General features: G+C 36.0%; 1 protein-coding gene across 8 annotated transcripts; it reads right to left on the bottom strand.

Moving 5' to 3' along the window:
* Positions 1-2,156: 2,156 nt before the first annotated feature.
* prkag3b (protein kinase, AMP-activated, gamma 3b non-catalytic subunit) lies at positions 2,157-16,150 on the bottom strand. 8 transcript variants are annotated; one of them, XM_082175645.1, is made up of 14 exons: positions 14,803-15,213; positions 14,332-14,593; positions 13,488-13,530; positions 12,187-12,299; positions 11,962-12,043; positions 10,483-10,541; positions 9,799-9,844; positions 9,651-9,705; positions 9,437-9,563; positions 7,873-8,038; positions 7,740-7,777; positions 7,473-7,619; positions 4,609-4,782; positions 2,157-2,504 (listed from the first exon to the last, which is right to left on the bottom strand). In XM_082175645.1, exons 2-13 carry the CDS (start codon positions 14,560-14,562, stop codon positions 4,666-4,668), a joined length of 1,224 nt encoding a protein of 407 aa, XP_082031771.1. In that variant the 5' UTR covers positions 14,563-14,593; positions 14,803-15,213; the 3' UTR covers positions 2,157-2,504; positions 4,609-4,665. The 8 variants fall into 8 exon arrangements, with proteins under 8 accessions (XP_082031771.1, XP_082031774.1, XP_082031770.1 ...); XM_082175648.1 differs by lacking the exon at positions 14,803-15,213 and adding an exon at positions 13,266-13,285 and having other exon boundaries at positions 12,187-13,104; positions 14,332-14,415; XM_082175644.1 differs by having other exon boundaries at positions 9,651-9,844; positions 14,803-16,150.
* Positions 16,151-17,341: the final 1,191 nt, after the last annotated feature.

Raw genomic sequence — 17,341 nt, 5'->3', positions numbered from 1 at the left:
TTCCTCCTCAAACGTCTGTTTGACTTTCTGTTGCTGAACTATTGCATTACAAACAAGGGTGGAAGACTGTGGCATGTGTGTTTTTAGGAAACTCAGAGGCCATATACAGCATTTTATATTTCAGAATTAAATGATTGTCAATACACCAAACACTTCGCAAATAAAGATATAACGGTTGTTTTGCAGTGTTTTACATTTTAACTCTATAGTATTACAGTTAAAAAAAAATTATGCACACAAACATTCTCCCTTATCAGAATGAAAATATCACTGAAGCCATAAAACAACATTTGGCACATGGCAGTCGAGCTTCTGCTTCTGTACTTTGATGCATAGAAGCTTACTGTAAAATGGCACCACCAGTTAATGCATATCATGAGCTAATGGAATTCAGACAATTTTACAGCATTTATCAATCTTTGGTTAGTGTTAAATATATTAACATAAAATTGTGCATTGTTAGTACTTGAAAAGGATAGTTCATCCAAAAATCTGTCCTCATTTACTCACCCTCAAGTTGCTCCAAACATGTATGAGTTTCTTTCTTCTGCTGAAGAATAAAGATATCGACTACAGTTGACTTCCATTACACACACACACACACACATATATACATATGTATGTATATATGTATATGTGTATGTATATATATGTATGTGTGTGTGTGTGTATGTATATATGTATATGTGTATGTATATATATGTATGTGTGTGTGTGTGTGTGTGTGTGTGTGTGTGTGTGTATATATATATATATATATATATATATATATATATATATGTATATGCGTATGTATGCATGCGTGCGTGCGTGTGTGTGTGTGTGTGTGTGTGTGTGTGTATATATATAGCTATTTTGTGTTCAGCAGAAGAAAGAAACTCATACAGGTTTGAACAACTTCAGGGTTAGGGTTAGGAAATTATGACATAATTTAAATTTTTTTGGGTGATCCTAATGTTATACATGTATTACTACAAGTAGAAAGGAATAAAGATGAAGTTAGCCTACATTGTTACTGTCAGTTAATGTTAAATATTTATTTAGTTAAATTTTGTTTGAAGAGCATTCACTTTAAGTGGCAATGTCTTAAGTTATTTTCATTGAAGTATTCAATAGTTCAAATAATTCAAGTGATTATAAATATTAGTAGCAATTAAAATATTTAATTTCAAAGGTGTTAGCTATATACTGAAATAAATGTAAGTGTTCAACCTGAAACACAATTGATGCAAATTAGGTTGAAGTGGTAAGTGAGTCATAAGTACGTGACACTGTTTGCTGACAGTGAAAAGCAGGATGTACAAGGATCCACCTCTGGTAAATATATGGACCAACAACTCAAACATTTGTCATCACAAGGTCGAATCATTTATTTTCAGGTATCAAAATATTATGAAAATAAAATATTTCAAATGGCATTTTAAAAATATATAAATTATGCAGATTATATGTACAGGTATATATTATAAGCCTTTGATCAGAACCACGGTTGTAGTCTAAAGAATATAATTTTTAAATAGGCTAGTTATATTCTGTAAGGCAGTTTAATCAGTCTGACTTGTTTCCATGCTGTAGAGCAGTGGCTTTCTAAAAGTGTGAAGCCTGAACTTGCCTCAAGTTAAAATGTGTTATTATTGATTAGTGGGTCACACTTTATAGTAGGTGTCTTTATGTGCTAAGATTTAAATTAATAATTTCATACAATGCCCTTATTGTGTACATGCATGTTTTACACTGTACTTGAATTTTAAAAATACATGTATAAAATTACAGCTGTACTTAATTTTTGTAATTACATCTATAATTATACTGTTTACCTTTCCTTTACACCTTAACCCAACCTCAAACCTAATCATACCACCAAACACCTTACCCATATCCCATCTCAATAGCTGCAAACATTTAAATATTACATATTATTAAACTTTAAATATATTATCACAAAAATGTCTATATCCAGAGGATTAAAGATCTTTAGCCATCTTGGTGCATCTGGAATCATAGATTCAAAGCAGTCAAAAGCCATTTTGAGAAAATCTTTTACCAGGACAACTATGCCTTTTTGACAAAATAATATCACAGTATAATCACTGCATTAAACAGTGGATTTACAGTGTTATTTTGCACAATTGCACAAGTCTGCACAAACACCACAGTGAATTTTATGACTAAATGACATAATCTGTTTATTTACAAAGTGAGGATCAGGGGTCAAGAAGTTTTATAACAAAAATGTTATAAAAATAGATTTTTGCCAGGTTATCATTATTACATGCTTTACGTCTGTAGTTTTATCTGACATAGAACTTGCACAATTCAGATGAGTGTGTGATTCTAATTCTTTAATAAATTATACAAATATAAAAGTAAAATTGCAAAATACGATTAGACATGTTTAAAAGTGAAACATCAAATCCCAAAGTGCTCGCAACATTAAAAATATTTACACTTTCTGTCTTCGAGCATTCATCTTCAAGGCTCATGGTTTGCTTTGTGACAAAATTCTGGAAAACAAAATCATGTAAGAACAAGCATTATTCCTTTATTCTTCATTCACAAATGTTCCTGCAATCACAGTAACACGTGATCTATGCTAATGTCCATGCATTTTTGGTCACAGTAATAGGAATATTCTTTCTCTTTGGAAACAAATACTTGCAGGTCATATGGAAGATGTCTCCAAAGAGCTATATAGTCCATGCACTTCAGAACAAACATAAATAACACAACAGATACACTCTCAGAAAAATATGGCACTTTATTGGCATCTATGGTTTCATAAATAACTTTCCATTGCACAAAAGGTTATAGTGGGAAAAGTTTCTTCAGATTATTAAAATGTCCTTTACACTAGGCTTTGGAGCACAGACTTTAGTCTCATTTTAAAGAAGACCCTTGGCAGATTATTGTTAAGTTGAAAATGAACTTGGAAAAAAAATGTAAGCTGAAAATGATTTAAATTTTTTTAATATATATGAAATGTGTATTTTTTAAAACATGTTGAACTCATAAACTGCTAGCTGCTTGAACTCAAATGACATCCTCAACACACAAATTACTCTCAAAAATTACAAGCACAAGCACACACACACACACACACACACACACACACACACACACACAAACCACATTCTGACATCCATACCAACACACCCACACAAATATAGCAAAGTATTTGCTTTATAGGCCAAACCTGAGAAAATGGAACCATCTGGTAAAAAATAGAAAAAATGTGAAGCCTTGCCAACAGAATGCAAGCCTATTAATAAAGACGGCATCATTATAGTTAAATGACCCTGGGATTAAAAATGGCCATTTTAATGGGTTTCAATGGGGGACATTTTTGTCCTTAAGGACCTTAGTGTAACCATTTTGTGTACCTAAATAGATTTATAAAAGGAAATGAAATGTGAAAATTCCAATTAAAATAATGTCCAAAATGTATGCAGTTGGCATTAACATAGGCAAAATGATAAGCAAAAAAAACAAAACAAGGTCCTTAAGGACACACACCGGCAGAAGACTGAAAAAATAGTAATTGTACGGCATCACTGAGAAAAACCCCTTTTGAATCACATTTTTTGGGGGTGTCAGAAATTGAATCAGTACTGGCAAGAGATTAAAGGAGCTCTGAAGGCTGTCTTTGGGGTAGAGATTGACTTACCTGTGAATTTTTATACTTGGGTAATATCCCCTCAGAGAGGTGGAACAGAAATGATAAGAAGTTATTGTTAATTCTCCTAGCAGCTAGTAAAAAAGTAATTACCAGAAAATTCACCCACGGTGAAGGAGTGGATTGATATAATACATAATATATATGTGATGGAAAAATTATCTTTCTCCTTAAGAGCATTAAGGGAAGACTTCCTCCAAATATGGAGTAAATGGATTGATTACATTAAACCAGTACGCCCAGACCTCTTTTGAAAGGTTATTTTTCTTTTCTTTTTAACTTTTGGAATATGGCAATTTTTGGAATTTGCTGTAAGTAATAGCTCCCCATGTTCTGTTGTATATAGTTACTCATAAGAGGAGGAAACAAAGCATTGGTAACACTTGTGAAACTTGTTTCCAGGCCTGAGAGAATACACTCTGTATTGATAACAGTTTTTATATATATATATTTTTTATTATTTTTTTATTTTGTATTATTTACATATTGTTTTATTATTAATACTGTTTTGATATATATGTAATTGCATAAACTTTCAAGTGTCTTTGATTTAGGAAATTATTGAAGGCCTGCTTTCTCTATTTCTCCTTAAAAAAAAGAAAGAAAAAAAAGAAGAAAAAAAAGAAAGAAAAAAAAGAAAGAAAAACCCCTTTTGGAAACTTTTTAAAAAGTAAAATGAACCATTTAGGATGTAAAATGTACACTTTAACGATATGTTCCTTTAAGTTACTAAAATGCACCCTTTAGGTAGAAATATAAGGTTGAAATGTGTACCTTTAGACCCAGTGACAGTTTTTGTACCATTTATCTGAGAGTGTACATACTGAGATGTTTGCAGAAATGGAGGGATGTTCATCTGAGAGATGAAGAAAGAGAAATAAAGCAACTCTGCTGATAGCAGTCAGCAAAAAGGAAAGAAGACAGAGTCTGCCTACCTGGTAAGAGAGGATAGGAAGTGAGGATGATGGTGGAGAGGAAACCCTCCACTGGTGTTAACAGAAAAGTGCTTCAACGCCAGCTGGAGTCAAAACCAGTGCCTGAAGCAAATCAGAGAGCGAGACGATTCCCTTCACCACATCCTCTGTGTCCACCAGCACTAGACGGTGAACCTGAAAGAGCATATGGACCATAGTCAGTGTACAGCAGAAGCCATGTTTCACTTGATACGATTAAAAACAAGCCATCAGTTCTTGAATACTATAGACCAGTGGTTCACAAACAGGGGTACGTGTACCCAGTGCGGTACGTGAGGTGACAGAAGGGCGTATGCAAACAAAATGCTGAGTTTTAATTCTAATTCTCCACCTTAAAATAACATTAAAACTGAGCATGTATTTCTATCAGGTAAAATGCCGTAAATACATGACATCCGAACAAATTACCTCATCTTTTGCGGTCAAAGCTGACTGGATTCTCACAAGCGACGTGTATATGATGGGTTGCGTGCAGATTATGCTGCCTTGGCAAATCGTGCTATACTGCCGTTCTTGACAATGTACCCTTTGTAAAAGCGAAGAACTATGGCAAGCTGTTTTAACATTTAATCCTTAAAACCTACAAGTATATATTTTCATGCTACTAGTACTTGTTTTTTTGATACTAGTATCTATTTCATTAAGTACTAGTACTTATTCATTATCTACTAGTGCTTATTCTTTAGGTACTAGTACCTTTTTAAATATACTAGTACTTATTCCAATAGTGTCTAGTATTTAATTATACCTAACTTAATAGAACTATAACTTATTTTTTTGTTACTAGTAACATTTTAGATCAAAGATATCCTTACCTTACCTAGATACTAGTACTAATATGTTGAATATTATTGAACCAACAACATATCAAAGAGAGATGACAGGAAACAGAAGGAGAAGAGAGGATAAAGAAAAGAAAATCTCTCTCAACTGATGTTGTAATTGAACCTGCTGCTGCAGGCTACATTATTATTAAAGGCTAGCAACAACTGAATTGCACAAGACCGTGTTTATAATAACTATAATAGGCTTTATAATAGCCTACCTTTTTAATGGTATTAGAGTAAAAAAAAAAAAAAAATGAACAGGCATGTTTTATAGTGCATATATACTCTTATTTTGACACGACTCGCATTCTCAGATGCAGATTAATATTTAGAATTTTTGATTGTAAGGTAATATGAATGCTCTCCAAAAGTCCCAATCTCTAGGTATTGTGGTTGTTTGGCTGGTGGCTGTGAACTGGTTTTTGGATCTACTTAACTGTTGTTTGGATTTTATTTTTTATTGGCAGTTAAGTCTTTATTATAGCCAACTGTACATTCAAAACAATAAATGTCATATTAAACATATATCTCTCCTTGCGTTCATGCTAACCAATTAGCTAATAAAGCAACAAAGCCAGTTACTTATGAAAAATCAATCTTCTATAGCCTTAGTTTAGCCTGCATTACCATATGAACTCTGATTGGAGTTCAATCAGAAGTTCTTATGGTAATCTTATCTATTAATTTGCAGATATCTTCAACCTCATAACGGAACTAGTAAGAAAATATTAAGATATATCTTCTTTCAAATTGATCATTACATAAACATGAGTATATATACTCATGTTTATGTAATGATCAACCTTATGAGGTTGAAGATATCTGCAAATTAATAGATACTAGTAGCTATTCTGTTTTGATATCATCTATTAATTTAAGACTAGTAATTATTCCAATATTGCCTTTCTTTTTAAATATTACTAGTAAGTATTCATTAGATGCTAGTATTTATTTATTGTATACAATTACTTTTAATTCGATGCTGGTACCTACATTAGACACTAGACTATTTTTAAAATGTAACTTAGTAACATTTCTTATCTTACTAGTCACAACTGCTTTTTTACCCGTCTTAGGTTAAGACTAGTTAGAACGACCACTGTAGAGTTCAAATAAAAACCTTAGTAAAATAAAAAAAATCTTACTTGTAACATTTGGAATAAATATTAGTATCTAATAAATAGGTTCTAGTATCTATTGAATAAGAACTAGTAGCTAATTAATCATACTAGTATCTATTTAATAGGTACTAATATCTAATGAATGAGTACTAGTATCAAAAAAAAAAAAAAAAATAGTATCTAATGAATAACTACTAGTATCTTTTAAAAAGGTATCTAAAGAATAGGCACTATTAGCTAATAAATAAGCACTAGTACTTAATGGAATAGATATAGTTATAGATATAAAAATATATTTTATTACATTTTATATATAGATATAAAAAATAAGTAGCCTACTAATAGATGAAAATGAAAATAGATACTAGTAGGTTTTAAAGATTAAATGTTAAAACAGCTTGCCATACAAGAACAAATATACAGACAGACTGTGCATAGAGATCAATTTAAAATTCAAACTCTCTTCGATACAAAAACATGCCCTGTGTGAGTTCCTGTGTTTAATGTTATATATATAGACCTATAGACCTTATGTAGCCCCACCCCTTTTCAGCGCCGCGCTCGTTGTGTTCTGTCTTCCGGTTTGTATTCCACAATTAAGATCTTACAGATTTATGAATCAACCACTCGTTTTAAAATCTTCCAAGTATACTGACATTTGTTATGACATCCACTTCAAACATTACAAAACATTACAATTCTCATGCTAACTTTTGTTAACTCGACAATAAGTAAAACCACTTCACCAGCTAATTACTCTTCGACAGTGATGCCATTTAACTTCCGTTTTTGTGGTAGCTCTGTATATTTCTAAGACAAAATTCCAAAGGTGGCTGTGCTTAATGTCATGTAACATGGCAACTATTTGTTCTAATACCTCCGCCTCAGCGATGCGATCGATGATGGTTTCGAGGGTCTCGTGAGGGTAACACTTCAGCACCCCCTCAATGCAGCACCAGCGGCCCTGAATGGCCTCCTGCATCGTCATGTTCAGGTTGTTGTAGCTTTGCTGTGCAGCCAAATTCTGTTGAAGAATCAGGAAAACATGTATGCTCATAATACCAACTTTAAGCTTTGTTTAGTACATCTGAAAGTCATCTGTAACAATCATTGAAATAAGAGGTGTGGATTTGAGTCAACGTACAATGACATCAAATCTGGAGTAAAGAGCCACTACTTTTCCTAAAGAAAAAGAAAAATATCAGAAACCACTTAGAAGTAAAAGACACATGAAATATACTTTCGGTTGAAGAGAAACAAGCAGCCGCACTCAATACCTTGCTCGTTGATGACGGGCAGGGCTGAAACCCGTCGCTCTACAAATATTGATAAAGCGTCATAAACTGTTTCTGTCTCCTTGATAGTCGCGATGCTCTTGAATGTTCCGATTTCCACTTCCTCAATCCGCTTCTGTAGAAATCGTGGCTTGGGGATCATAGAGCCCTGAGATACATAAAGCAAATATTCAACATTCAGTACAGAACTATGGTCAGGTCACAGTCAACATAATGTAAAACCAACTCACTCTCATGGCAATTCATAACTATTTTGCGTTTTGGCGAATTGGTGGCTAATTCGTATGAATTCTTTCAATACTAGTTAAAAGTATCGCCTCACTTAAAAAAATATATATATAAAAGAAAAATTTGCGACTTTTTACCTCAATTTTCTTCCTCACAATTGCGAGTTTACATCTTGTGACTTTTCTCAGAATTGTGATATAACCTTGCAATTGCAAGTTCTAAAGTCAGAATTGCAGGAGGATATAAACTCGCAATTGCAAAGGATATAGTCAGAAGTGCGAGATATAAATGAGTTTCTCGCAAATTCTGACTTCATAACTCGCAATTGCAAGAGCTTATATGACAATTCTCTTTATTTCTCACAATTTCTCGCAATTGCGAGTTATAAAGTCAGAATTGCAGGAGGATATAAACTCGCAATTGCAAAGAATATAGTCAGAAGTGCGAAATATAAATGAGTTTCTCGCAAATTCTGACTTTATAACTCGCAATTGCAAGAGCTTATACCACAATTCTCCTTTTTTTCCTCACAATTGCGAGTTATAAAGTTAATTCTGAGGAAAAAATAAAACAATTCTGACTTCATAACACGCAACTGCTATAGTTTATTCGAGATGTAAAATTTGCAATTGTGAGATAAAAAGTTGCAATTACCTTTTGTATTTATTATTCAGTGGTGGAAACAATCTTCTCACTGATGATTAGGTTTAGAAGTGGGGTTAAGGGCGGACTGTCACGTTTTTCCCCCCTAAAAAGTGCATGTTTTAGTATAATTAACATTGTGCCGAATAATTAATAATTATTAATAATTAACGAAATTGCCACCTTGTAATACAGTTACATTGTTTCATGAGATTGGGTTGAAAGTGGATTGGGTTATGTTTTGATAACAAATATTTACTTTTGATAGCAAACCTAGTGGCGAGTAGGCGGCATACACACACAAATTGCAGTCAGCCATGATTAACTTGTTCAATAACAGTGCTGGTTATTGAGGTGAACTCGAACCTATTGAAAAAGCTTTCCCCCCCATCTGCATGGGGAAAGCTTTTGTCCTTTAGCGAAATTCTCTGTTTTGTGGATTCCTAATAAAATGACTGTATTTCTCCCATGAAAATTCACAGAAAAACTGTAAATTTAGGCAGCTTTTATTGAGCTTATCATATGACTGAAGTCGCCATCTCACATGTTTGGAAATTATTTTAAATAGTATTACTCTTTATTCATTTATAAATAAAACACTTTTTCATGAGGTAAAAATGACTGAGTGCACATTTAATGCAAGGTTATATAAAGAGAACAACATAAAAGCTCTTACAAAGATGTGTAAGAACTTGAGGATACGTTTGTGGGTGAGTATGTGGAGGACGTTCCCTGATTCTGGATCTATGACGGGTAGCCGGTGAATCTTGTTCTTCAGTAAAGAATAAATGGCTTTGAAGAGGCTGGCAACAGAAAACACAACTCTCCGTCACTAGAAAGATAAAAGAAAAAGAAAAAGCAACCAAAGTGCAGTAGAAGTCCTGGTTTACCTGGATCCAGGTGTGATGCTGATCAGGGAGTTGAGAGAATACTGCAGATAGATCTCTGGAAGAGGGAAAACATAGAGCTTAAAATTTAAGACATTACAATAATACATTATACACACACATATGTATCTTTCAAAATATACACAATCACCTCTCCATGTTTCAATCTTGTGTTCCTCCAGCTCATAAATCTGAACCTAAAACAAAAAAAAACATGATCTTATCTTTTATCAATGTTGAAAACAGTTGTGCTGCTTAATTTCAAAAGAACAGCATTAATTTGAAATAGAAAGCTTTTGTCACATTATAAAATGTCAACGCTCAAAAAGATCAATGCACGCTTGTTATATCTTATGTTTTTTATGCAATGATGGTTGAAATGTTTTTGGAGCCATGAGAACAATTTTCACAACTAGCCCGTTTCCCCTATATTTATCTTAAGTCCCCCTATGGTGAAAATCAAGCGTTTATATGTCTATGTGGTGTTTTTAATATGCTTTAAGACAAACAATGTGCAAATTCATAAGTCAGCATCACTGCTGAGTATTTTCTTCTTAAAACTGCAGTGAACCAAAGACAGTCTCAAAAACGCTGTTTGAAATTGCTGGTGTTTCTGACGTCACAAACTACCTTGTAACCAATCAGGTCAACGTGTTCATCAACGAGTGGATCTCTGAGCTGGTGTGAGTGAGTGGAGGCGGGGCTAATTTGCATATTCATATTAAGACGAAGTAATTTTTGTTCAAGGAAAAAATGCCTAAATATGTCATTTTGGTGATCAAAGACTACAGGGGGACTTTAAATTTGGGGAAAAAAGGTGTTAGATAGTGGTTACCAAGGGTGATTTGTAGTAACGATGGAGAATGTTGATAAAGTCTGTAATGGTGAGCATCCCTGCAAAGACAGAAATAGCAAAAGGACAACATAAACAGGAGCACTCAGGTTTAAATACAACAGTTAATTCACACAAGCTGATCTGAAGCTGACCAGACAATACTGAACTTAAAGTTCTTAAGCAAATTACAGCTTGAAATTAAAGTACCAAGAGGCTAACATTACCATAAACATACTAACTCTCACTATGCACTGAAAGTGGAACACGTTCCTGCACCCAAGTTTCCTTTCAGTAGGAGGATATGCTTTCTCATTAGCATGGCTATTATTACTCCCAGAGAAGGTTCAGGGGATTAGAGCTCTACCCTGCCATTTCCCACCAGATACCATCACCCAGGAGCCACACTAAACTTAGACGCTGGCACGGACACAGAGGACGGGGTGTTGAGTATGATCAATCAAAGCTGTGTCAGCACACATACGTACAGTGTGTATACATGATGAATCTTCGCTTGTACACTGCCATTTCAAAAGTTTGGGGTTTTTGAAAGAAGTCTCTTATACTCACCAAGGTTTCATTTATTTGATCAAAAATACAGAAAAAACAGTAAAATGTAGAAATTGTATTACAATTTTAAATAGCTGTTTTTTTTTATATTATATAAATTTCATTTTTTGTTTGTAAAAACAAACTTTTACACAAGTTTAATTTATTCTTGTGATGGTAAAGCTGAATTATCTGCATCATTACTTTGGTGTCACATGATCCTTCAGAAATCATTCTAATATGCTGATTTGCTGCTCAAGAAACATTCATTATTATTATTATTATCATCAATGTTGAAAACAGTTATGCTGCTTAATATTTTTATGGAAATGGTAATACATTATTTCAGGATTCTCTGATGAATAGAAAGTTCAAAAGAACAGCATTTATGTGAAATAATTTTTTGTAACATTTAAATGTCTTCAAGATGCCTTTTGATACATTTAATGATGTATTGATCGATTACTTCAGAGCAATACACTAATATCAGGAGTTTTATATTATCGCGTCAGGTAGGGATCCATCTGTGTTCGATATAGATCTGGGATGTGTAATAATAATTGGAGAAACATACATGCATTTAAGGGTTACTGCTCTGATTTAGTCAAAAGCAGCTGATCATCTGTAGAAGGCGATTTGTGTGATTATTGTGAGCAACTGTTTGCGAAACCACTGCATTCCAGAAAATCCCTGAAGGAGCAGAAATGTCATCCACTATCCTACATATAGGACCAAAATTAAACGGATGGTAGAGCTGGGACATAGCCGTTTAATGGGATTGCTGAGTGTTTTAGCATATGTGAAACGTGTTCTCTTTCCTTAACATGGGTTAGGATGTTGCAGTGACATTATAAGATTACAGTAATCTGATGCAGGCTCACAGCTGACCAACCACACTTTGACAGGCTCAGCAGAACCCTAACTTTTGCTTACCTACAAAACACTGCAGCTTGTTGTCCCATAAAGGTGCCGCTCTGACCCCGTTTGCAACCATTGCAAAGAATGCTTTCTTCACCTGTACACATCACTCACATATTTCACTGTTTATGCTCTCTGAACATTTCAATCTGGAATATATATATATATATATGAATATTTTTGATGTAAATCAATCTAAAACACTTTAGTGAGGGATGTGACTTCAGCACATAAGCACACCTGCAGTGTTGTGTCAAAGATGACCAGTTTGGAGCTTGTTGGAATGGCATCGTAGCAGCAGTGACTCATGAAGAACTTGGCATACACGTCTGAGTCAGGGTCTTGGAGAGGCTCTTTAGAGGGAGACAGAGAGGGAGACCCCTGCTGCAGGTCGGTCAGTCTGCAGCTGGGACAGTCCTGCTACACTCATACATCCTATTCAAAAACTAACATATTTGTAGTTTCATTTAGAAATCAATCACACTTATCAAGGCATAAAATCTCCCCAGTAAGGATTTTTCCTCTTTACTGAAGATTCATGGAGTAACACTATTTTATTTATTTATTTTTGGCAATTTTTGCCTTTAATTGTGACAGGACAGTAGAGAGTTGACAGGAAGCGAGGTGGGAGAGAGACGGGGGAAGGGATCGGGAAAGGTCCACGAGTCGGGACTCGAACTCGGGTCGCCCGAGCGCATGTCGGCGCCGACTTGGAGTAACACTATTTGTCAGAAAAGAAATTTGTTTTTGGTTAAACAATATAAGACAGCTAGAGTGGTCTTTTACTTCACATTTGGGACCAAAGGTAGCTATAGTGATGTTGTGTAGATTTGTCGTAGCAGTGATTGACACTAGGTGCACTCACGCCATGTCGGGAATACAGTTATTACGAGATTTTGACTTGTAAAAAGTGTTCACGTCCTTGTAGAACTATTGATTACAACATTTTCAGGGAGCTCCGACTTGTACAACGGGACCGCTGCAGATTCTTAGTGGCATTGATAGTGTTGCCAGACAGAGAGAGAGAGAAACCCATAATTCCAAACCCAAGGATATGAACAGCCCTGAGTAGAATTTCATGTGTTGTCATCTCGTAATTACGACAAGGCGTGAAAGCAGCACCTTCTCACATTTCTGTGGTCGTCATAGTTGGGGACACTAAAACATAATAATAATCACATTGTTCATAGAGAAAGAACTGAAATTAGCCATTTTTGCTTAGTTTTTGGATTTAGTCTTAAACCCCCTTGAAGGGGACAAGTTGATAAACTTTTTAGGCTTACCATTTCTGGAAAAAAGAAAACGATTTTATAGATCACCTTTGGTAATTAGTTCAAAACTGAAAATTAGAAGCAAAATATGTGATATTCGAGATATTCGCATTAGCTACACCTCTACATTTTAAAAACTAAATCACTAAGTGAATAAATAACAATAAAATAAGTTGAAAATTGAATGACAGAATTTCAGAGACTAGCTAAGAAATGGTTAATGTTAATGTTAAGAAACGCACAGGGTGTACAAAAGATACCGATAGATACCTGTCCTCTTCATGGTGAGCCCCTCATCCTCCACAAAGGGGAACTAAAACAGAGAAGACATGGACTTTCACTATAAGGAAATATGCACAAAAAAAGCAGTCAAGAGAAGTGAAGAGGACATAGCATCACCTTATGTAACCTATTAAATAAAAAAAATATCAAAAGAAAATGTCAGCATCAATAATGTTGTTGATCTGTATATTAGCTGTGGCCTTGTGCCCACAGCTGAATCCCATAATTGATTGTGACTGTGATATTGTTTAACCGCAAAAAAAAAAAACTGTAATCCTGCAACAGAACCACACAGAGAAGGGTCTATTATCTCAACAGTATGACTAGAAAGATAAACCAGGTTGCATATAACATTTTCATGATATATTATATTTCTGACAATTAATTCAAACCTACCCAATCTCATGCAGCAAAGTCAAATGTTAACACTATTATTTGCTGCCGTGCAATCAGTTCTTTTTTTTCTTTCTTTCAGGAAAAGCGCATGTAGTTAATTATTATCAGAAATAATGATGTTTTCATGCTACATATTTCTACCTCACCCTGAACTTGATCTACACAGAGGCCTTGTCTCCATGCACTGTTCAGATCTCCAAAAATAACCTCAAACATAAACACAATGTGCAAAGCAACCAGAAAGACTAGTTATGCATGTTATCTGTTGAATCCACTCATTTTGAATCGTCAACACTGAATTGTTGATTGAATTTAGTTTGTTCTTCAGCAAACATCAAGATAAATGTTGATATTATAATGTTTTCAAGTTTAAGCTGTCACAACAGTTCCTGGAATAAGATTCCCCTCATCAGAAACGTTGCTCTGTGGGTCTTACCTCTGTCAGGGGGTCCATGTTCTGGTGTCCCACCGTGTCCCAAACGTTTTCAGTGCTTGAGCTGGCCTGACCGGAGCATACTTCAGCTGTACTCCCGTCCGAGTGCAGAGCATAATCTAAATCAGGAGAGAAAGCCGGCCCAGGCACGCAGAGGGCTGAACGTGAGACAGGGGGAGGAGAGTCACAGTTGTTGCGACTGTGAGTGGCTGTGTATTCACAACACCCCTGCATTAGACCTGGTCCTGGACAGCATAATCAGGACCTTAGTCAAAACATGTATAAGATGACTTAAATTCCCATGACATTTTGTAATGGGTCAGGTTAAGACATTTATGACTTGCTAATTTATTAATTCATGTTTAACGGAAGATCAATCAGCTGAAAAGCATAATGTGTACAATAAGGGCCACTGCTACAATGATCTCAGTATGTGCCTTTGGACCTTGTGTTCATCATTTCGTTCTCCGAGACTACATTAGGCCACAGAGAGGCTTTCAGTGTCAATGGATACATGTGTAGACAGTAATTATGAAGGCCAGTTTTCTTAACTCATACAGTACAGTGTCTCTATTTATGGGCAATAATGTAGCAGAAAGTTGAGATAAAATAATTATAATTAAAAGGTACAATTACTACTTTACTTCTGGTACTCTAAGCAGTTAAATAAATAAAACTGCATGCGTCTTGCAGAAGAACATTGTTTTGGCTCTGCTCCTCTGCGCGAATGAATGTTGTTCGCAACACAGGTGTAAAAGTCTAAAAGAAGATTGCATCCTCACAAACCTAATACTGTATATCTTGATTTTGTTGCGCAATCAGTCATGCAGATTATCATATGCAACGTGGTGCCATCCGAAGGCCAGTTTTTGATCCGTTTTACGTGCAATTCTTAGTGTTTTATCACCATTATAATTCGTTCGGTCCTAACTCCTAACCAAATATTTTATCTACGATTGACTTCTCCGGGCTGATGTTCTCACTGTTTTAGCTCCTGCAGTACTAACCGAGGACGTGTTATTGTTAGATTCATGGCCCGTGCCTCTCTTATCTCCAGCTTTCCTCAGAGTTCTAAATTGTGCCCAAATATGCTTCTATCCGATGATGGACACGATCGCTGCCCAAAGTGTTTATGTATTCAATTTCTAAAATATACTTTGACTGATCTGTGTGTGCACAGTAGTATGCTACCAATTTTAGAGAGACAACTTCACCTTGCTGAATTAGAGTCATCTGTTAGCCTAGCTCAGCAAGGTTTAGCCCCACTGCAAGTTCAAAAGTATTATGCATCAGCAACGACTGGCACACCACCAACAAAGAGAAAAACACCTGAACATTTACGGTCAAAGACTTTTGCTTCCCTCTCTTCAGAAATGGCAGAGATGAAATGCCACCTTTAATCTTTACAACCCCCAGTATCAGCCATACCTACACCAGTGGATCAGGGTGGCTTTCAACTTCTGCGTACTAAGGAATTGGATGTCCTTTCTATGAGTGCATCCAATTTGCATTTCTATAGTGAAGAATTGGTGGAACCTGCCATGCAATCGTGTGTGAACTTCATGACAGAATTCTCCAGTGCACTTGCAGGTTCCAATGTGCCAAGAAGGAGGTCAAAGACAGCCTGTACTCTAGCTTCAATGGCCAAGGCTGATTCCATCATGGGAATCGGGCACCCGAGATCAAACAGCCAGTGGCAGCATTGGTGATATTGTATGATGAAGCAATAAGAACTAGACATACTGACACATTATTGAAGGCATATGAGTCAGTAGCTTATGTAACTTGAGCAGAGAATACTATCTGGCAGCTGCTTCTTGCCTGTAATTCCACATTAGGGCCGTCGAATGTGGACCCTTCTGTGCCTCAGCTCCAATAGACAGCTCTATTGACTTTGAGTTTGGGACACTCTCAGCGATGACATCACTACACTGCTTCTCAACTTCAGACGCCACAATGACAGAAGAGGGTCATAGAGGGACTGAAGAGCATACTGAAATTGAGGGCAATGTACCTAGCGCTACAACACTTTTTTTCAGCTTTGATAGGCCGTCCGTCATATGCTTGTCCGGTCAGACGACGCATTGAGTGTCTTTCATTTGAATCATCAGGGTGGCGCCAGGTCTCTCGCATCTTTACAGCCAACTTGCAAGATCGTCAGATGGTCTCTGTACCGACTGGCTTCAATAAGCGCGGTTCATTTCCAAGACACATACAATCAAATCAGATACTCTGTCCAAGGATCTGGTACTTCCGGGGGAATGGGGCGATATGGCATGCCAGAAGTGGACCTGTTTGCATCAGAACTGACCGCTCATTGCAACGGGTGGTTTGCGAGGTCTGAGAAGTCCAGCCCACTGGGACAGGATGCATTAGCCCATGAGTGGCCATGTTGCCTGCTGTATGCGTTCCCTCCATTTTCACTTCGATGGGAGATATTATGAATATCCCTCTTAAAACACAGAGTACTTTTAGTTGCACCTCAATGGCCAGCCAAACCCTGGTTTCCTCTTCTTCTAATCTAAATCATTTGCAGGGTCAACCATGACAGCTCCCCATCAGAAAGAATCTCAGAGGGAACTTCTCTCTGCCCAACGGGTGTGTTTGCCATCCAGATTTGGCTCGTCTTCAGCTTTGGGTATGGCCAATGGGTCCAGTTCACTGTAATTGTGGTTGTGAATCAGCAGTAATCAACACCATTGGTAATGACAGGGCTACTTCAACACGCTTCATGCTGCTGGCTCGAGGATTTTTTCTTCCTGGTGTGAGGATCAAGGAATTGTAATTCACTGTAATGCGCTAAAAATAAAGAGGTTCTTTCAACATCTATTAGAAGAAAATAAAGCAACTCCTACCTTAAAAGTGTGCGTTGCCACCATATCTGCTCATCACGCTCCAGTTAATGGTCCTTCTTTGGGATCTCATAACCTTGTTAGTAATTTTCTAACAAAGGTATTTAAAGGCGGTTTGTTTTATGCCTTTTCGTGTGTGGGACTGCTCGTAATCAAATTCC

This window comes from Leuciscus leuciscus (assembly GCF_965113295.1).
Source record: "Leuciscus leuciscus genome assembly, chromosome: 7".
Taxonomy (NCBI): domain Eukaryota; kingdom Metazoa; phylum Chordata; class Actinopteri; order Cypriniformes; family Leuciscidae; genus Leuciscus; species Leuciscus leuciscus.
This window is presented reverse-complemented; position numbering and strand designations above follow the sequence as displayed.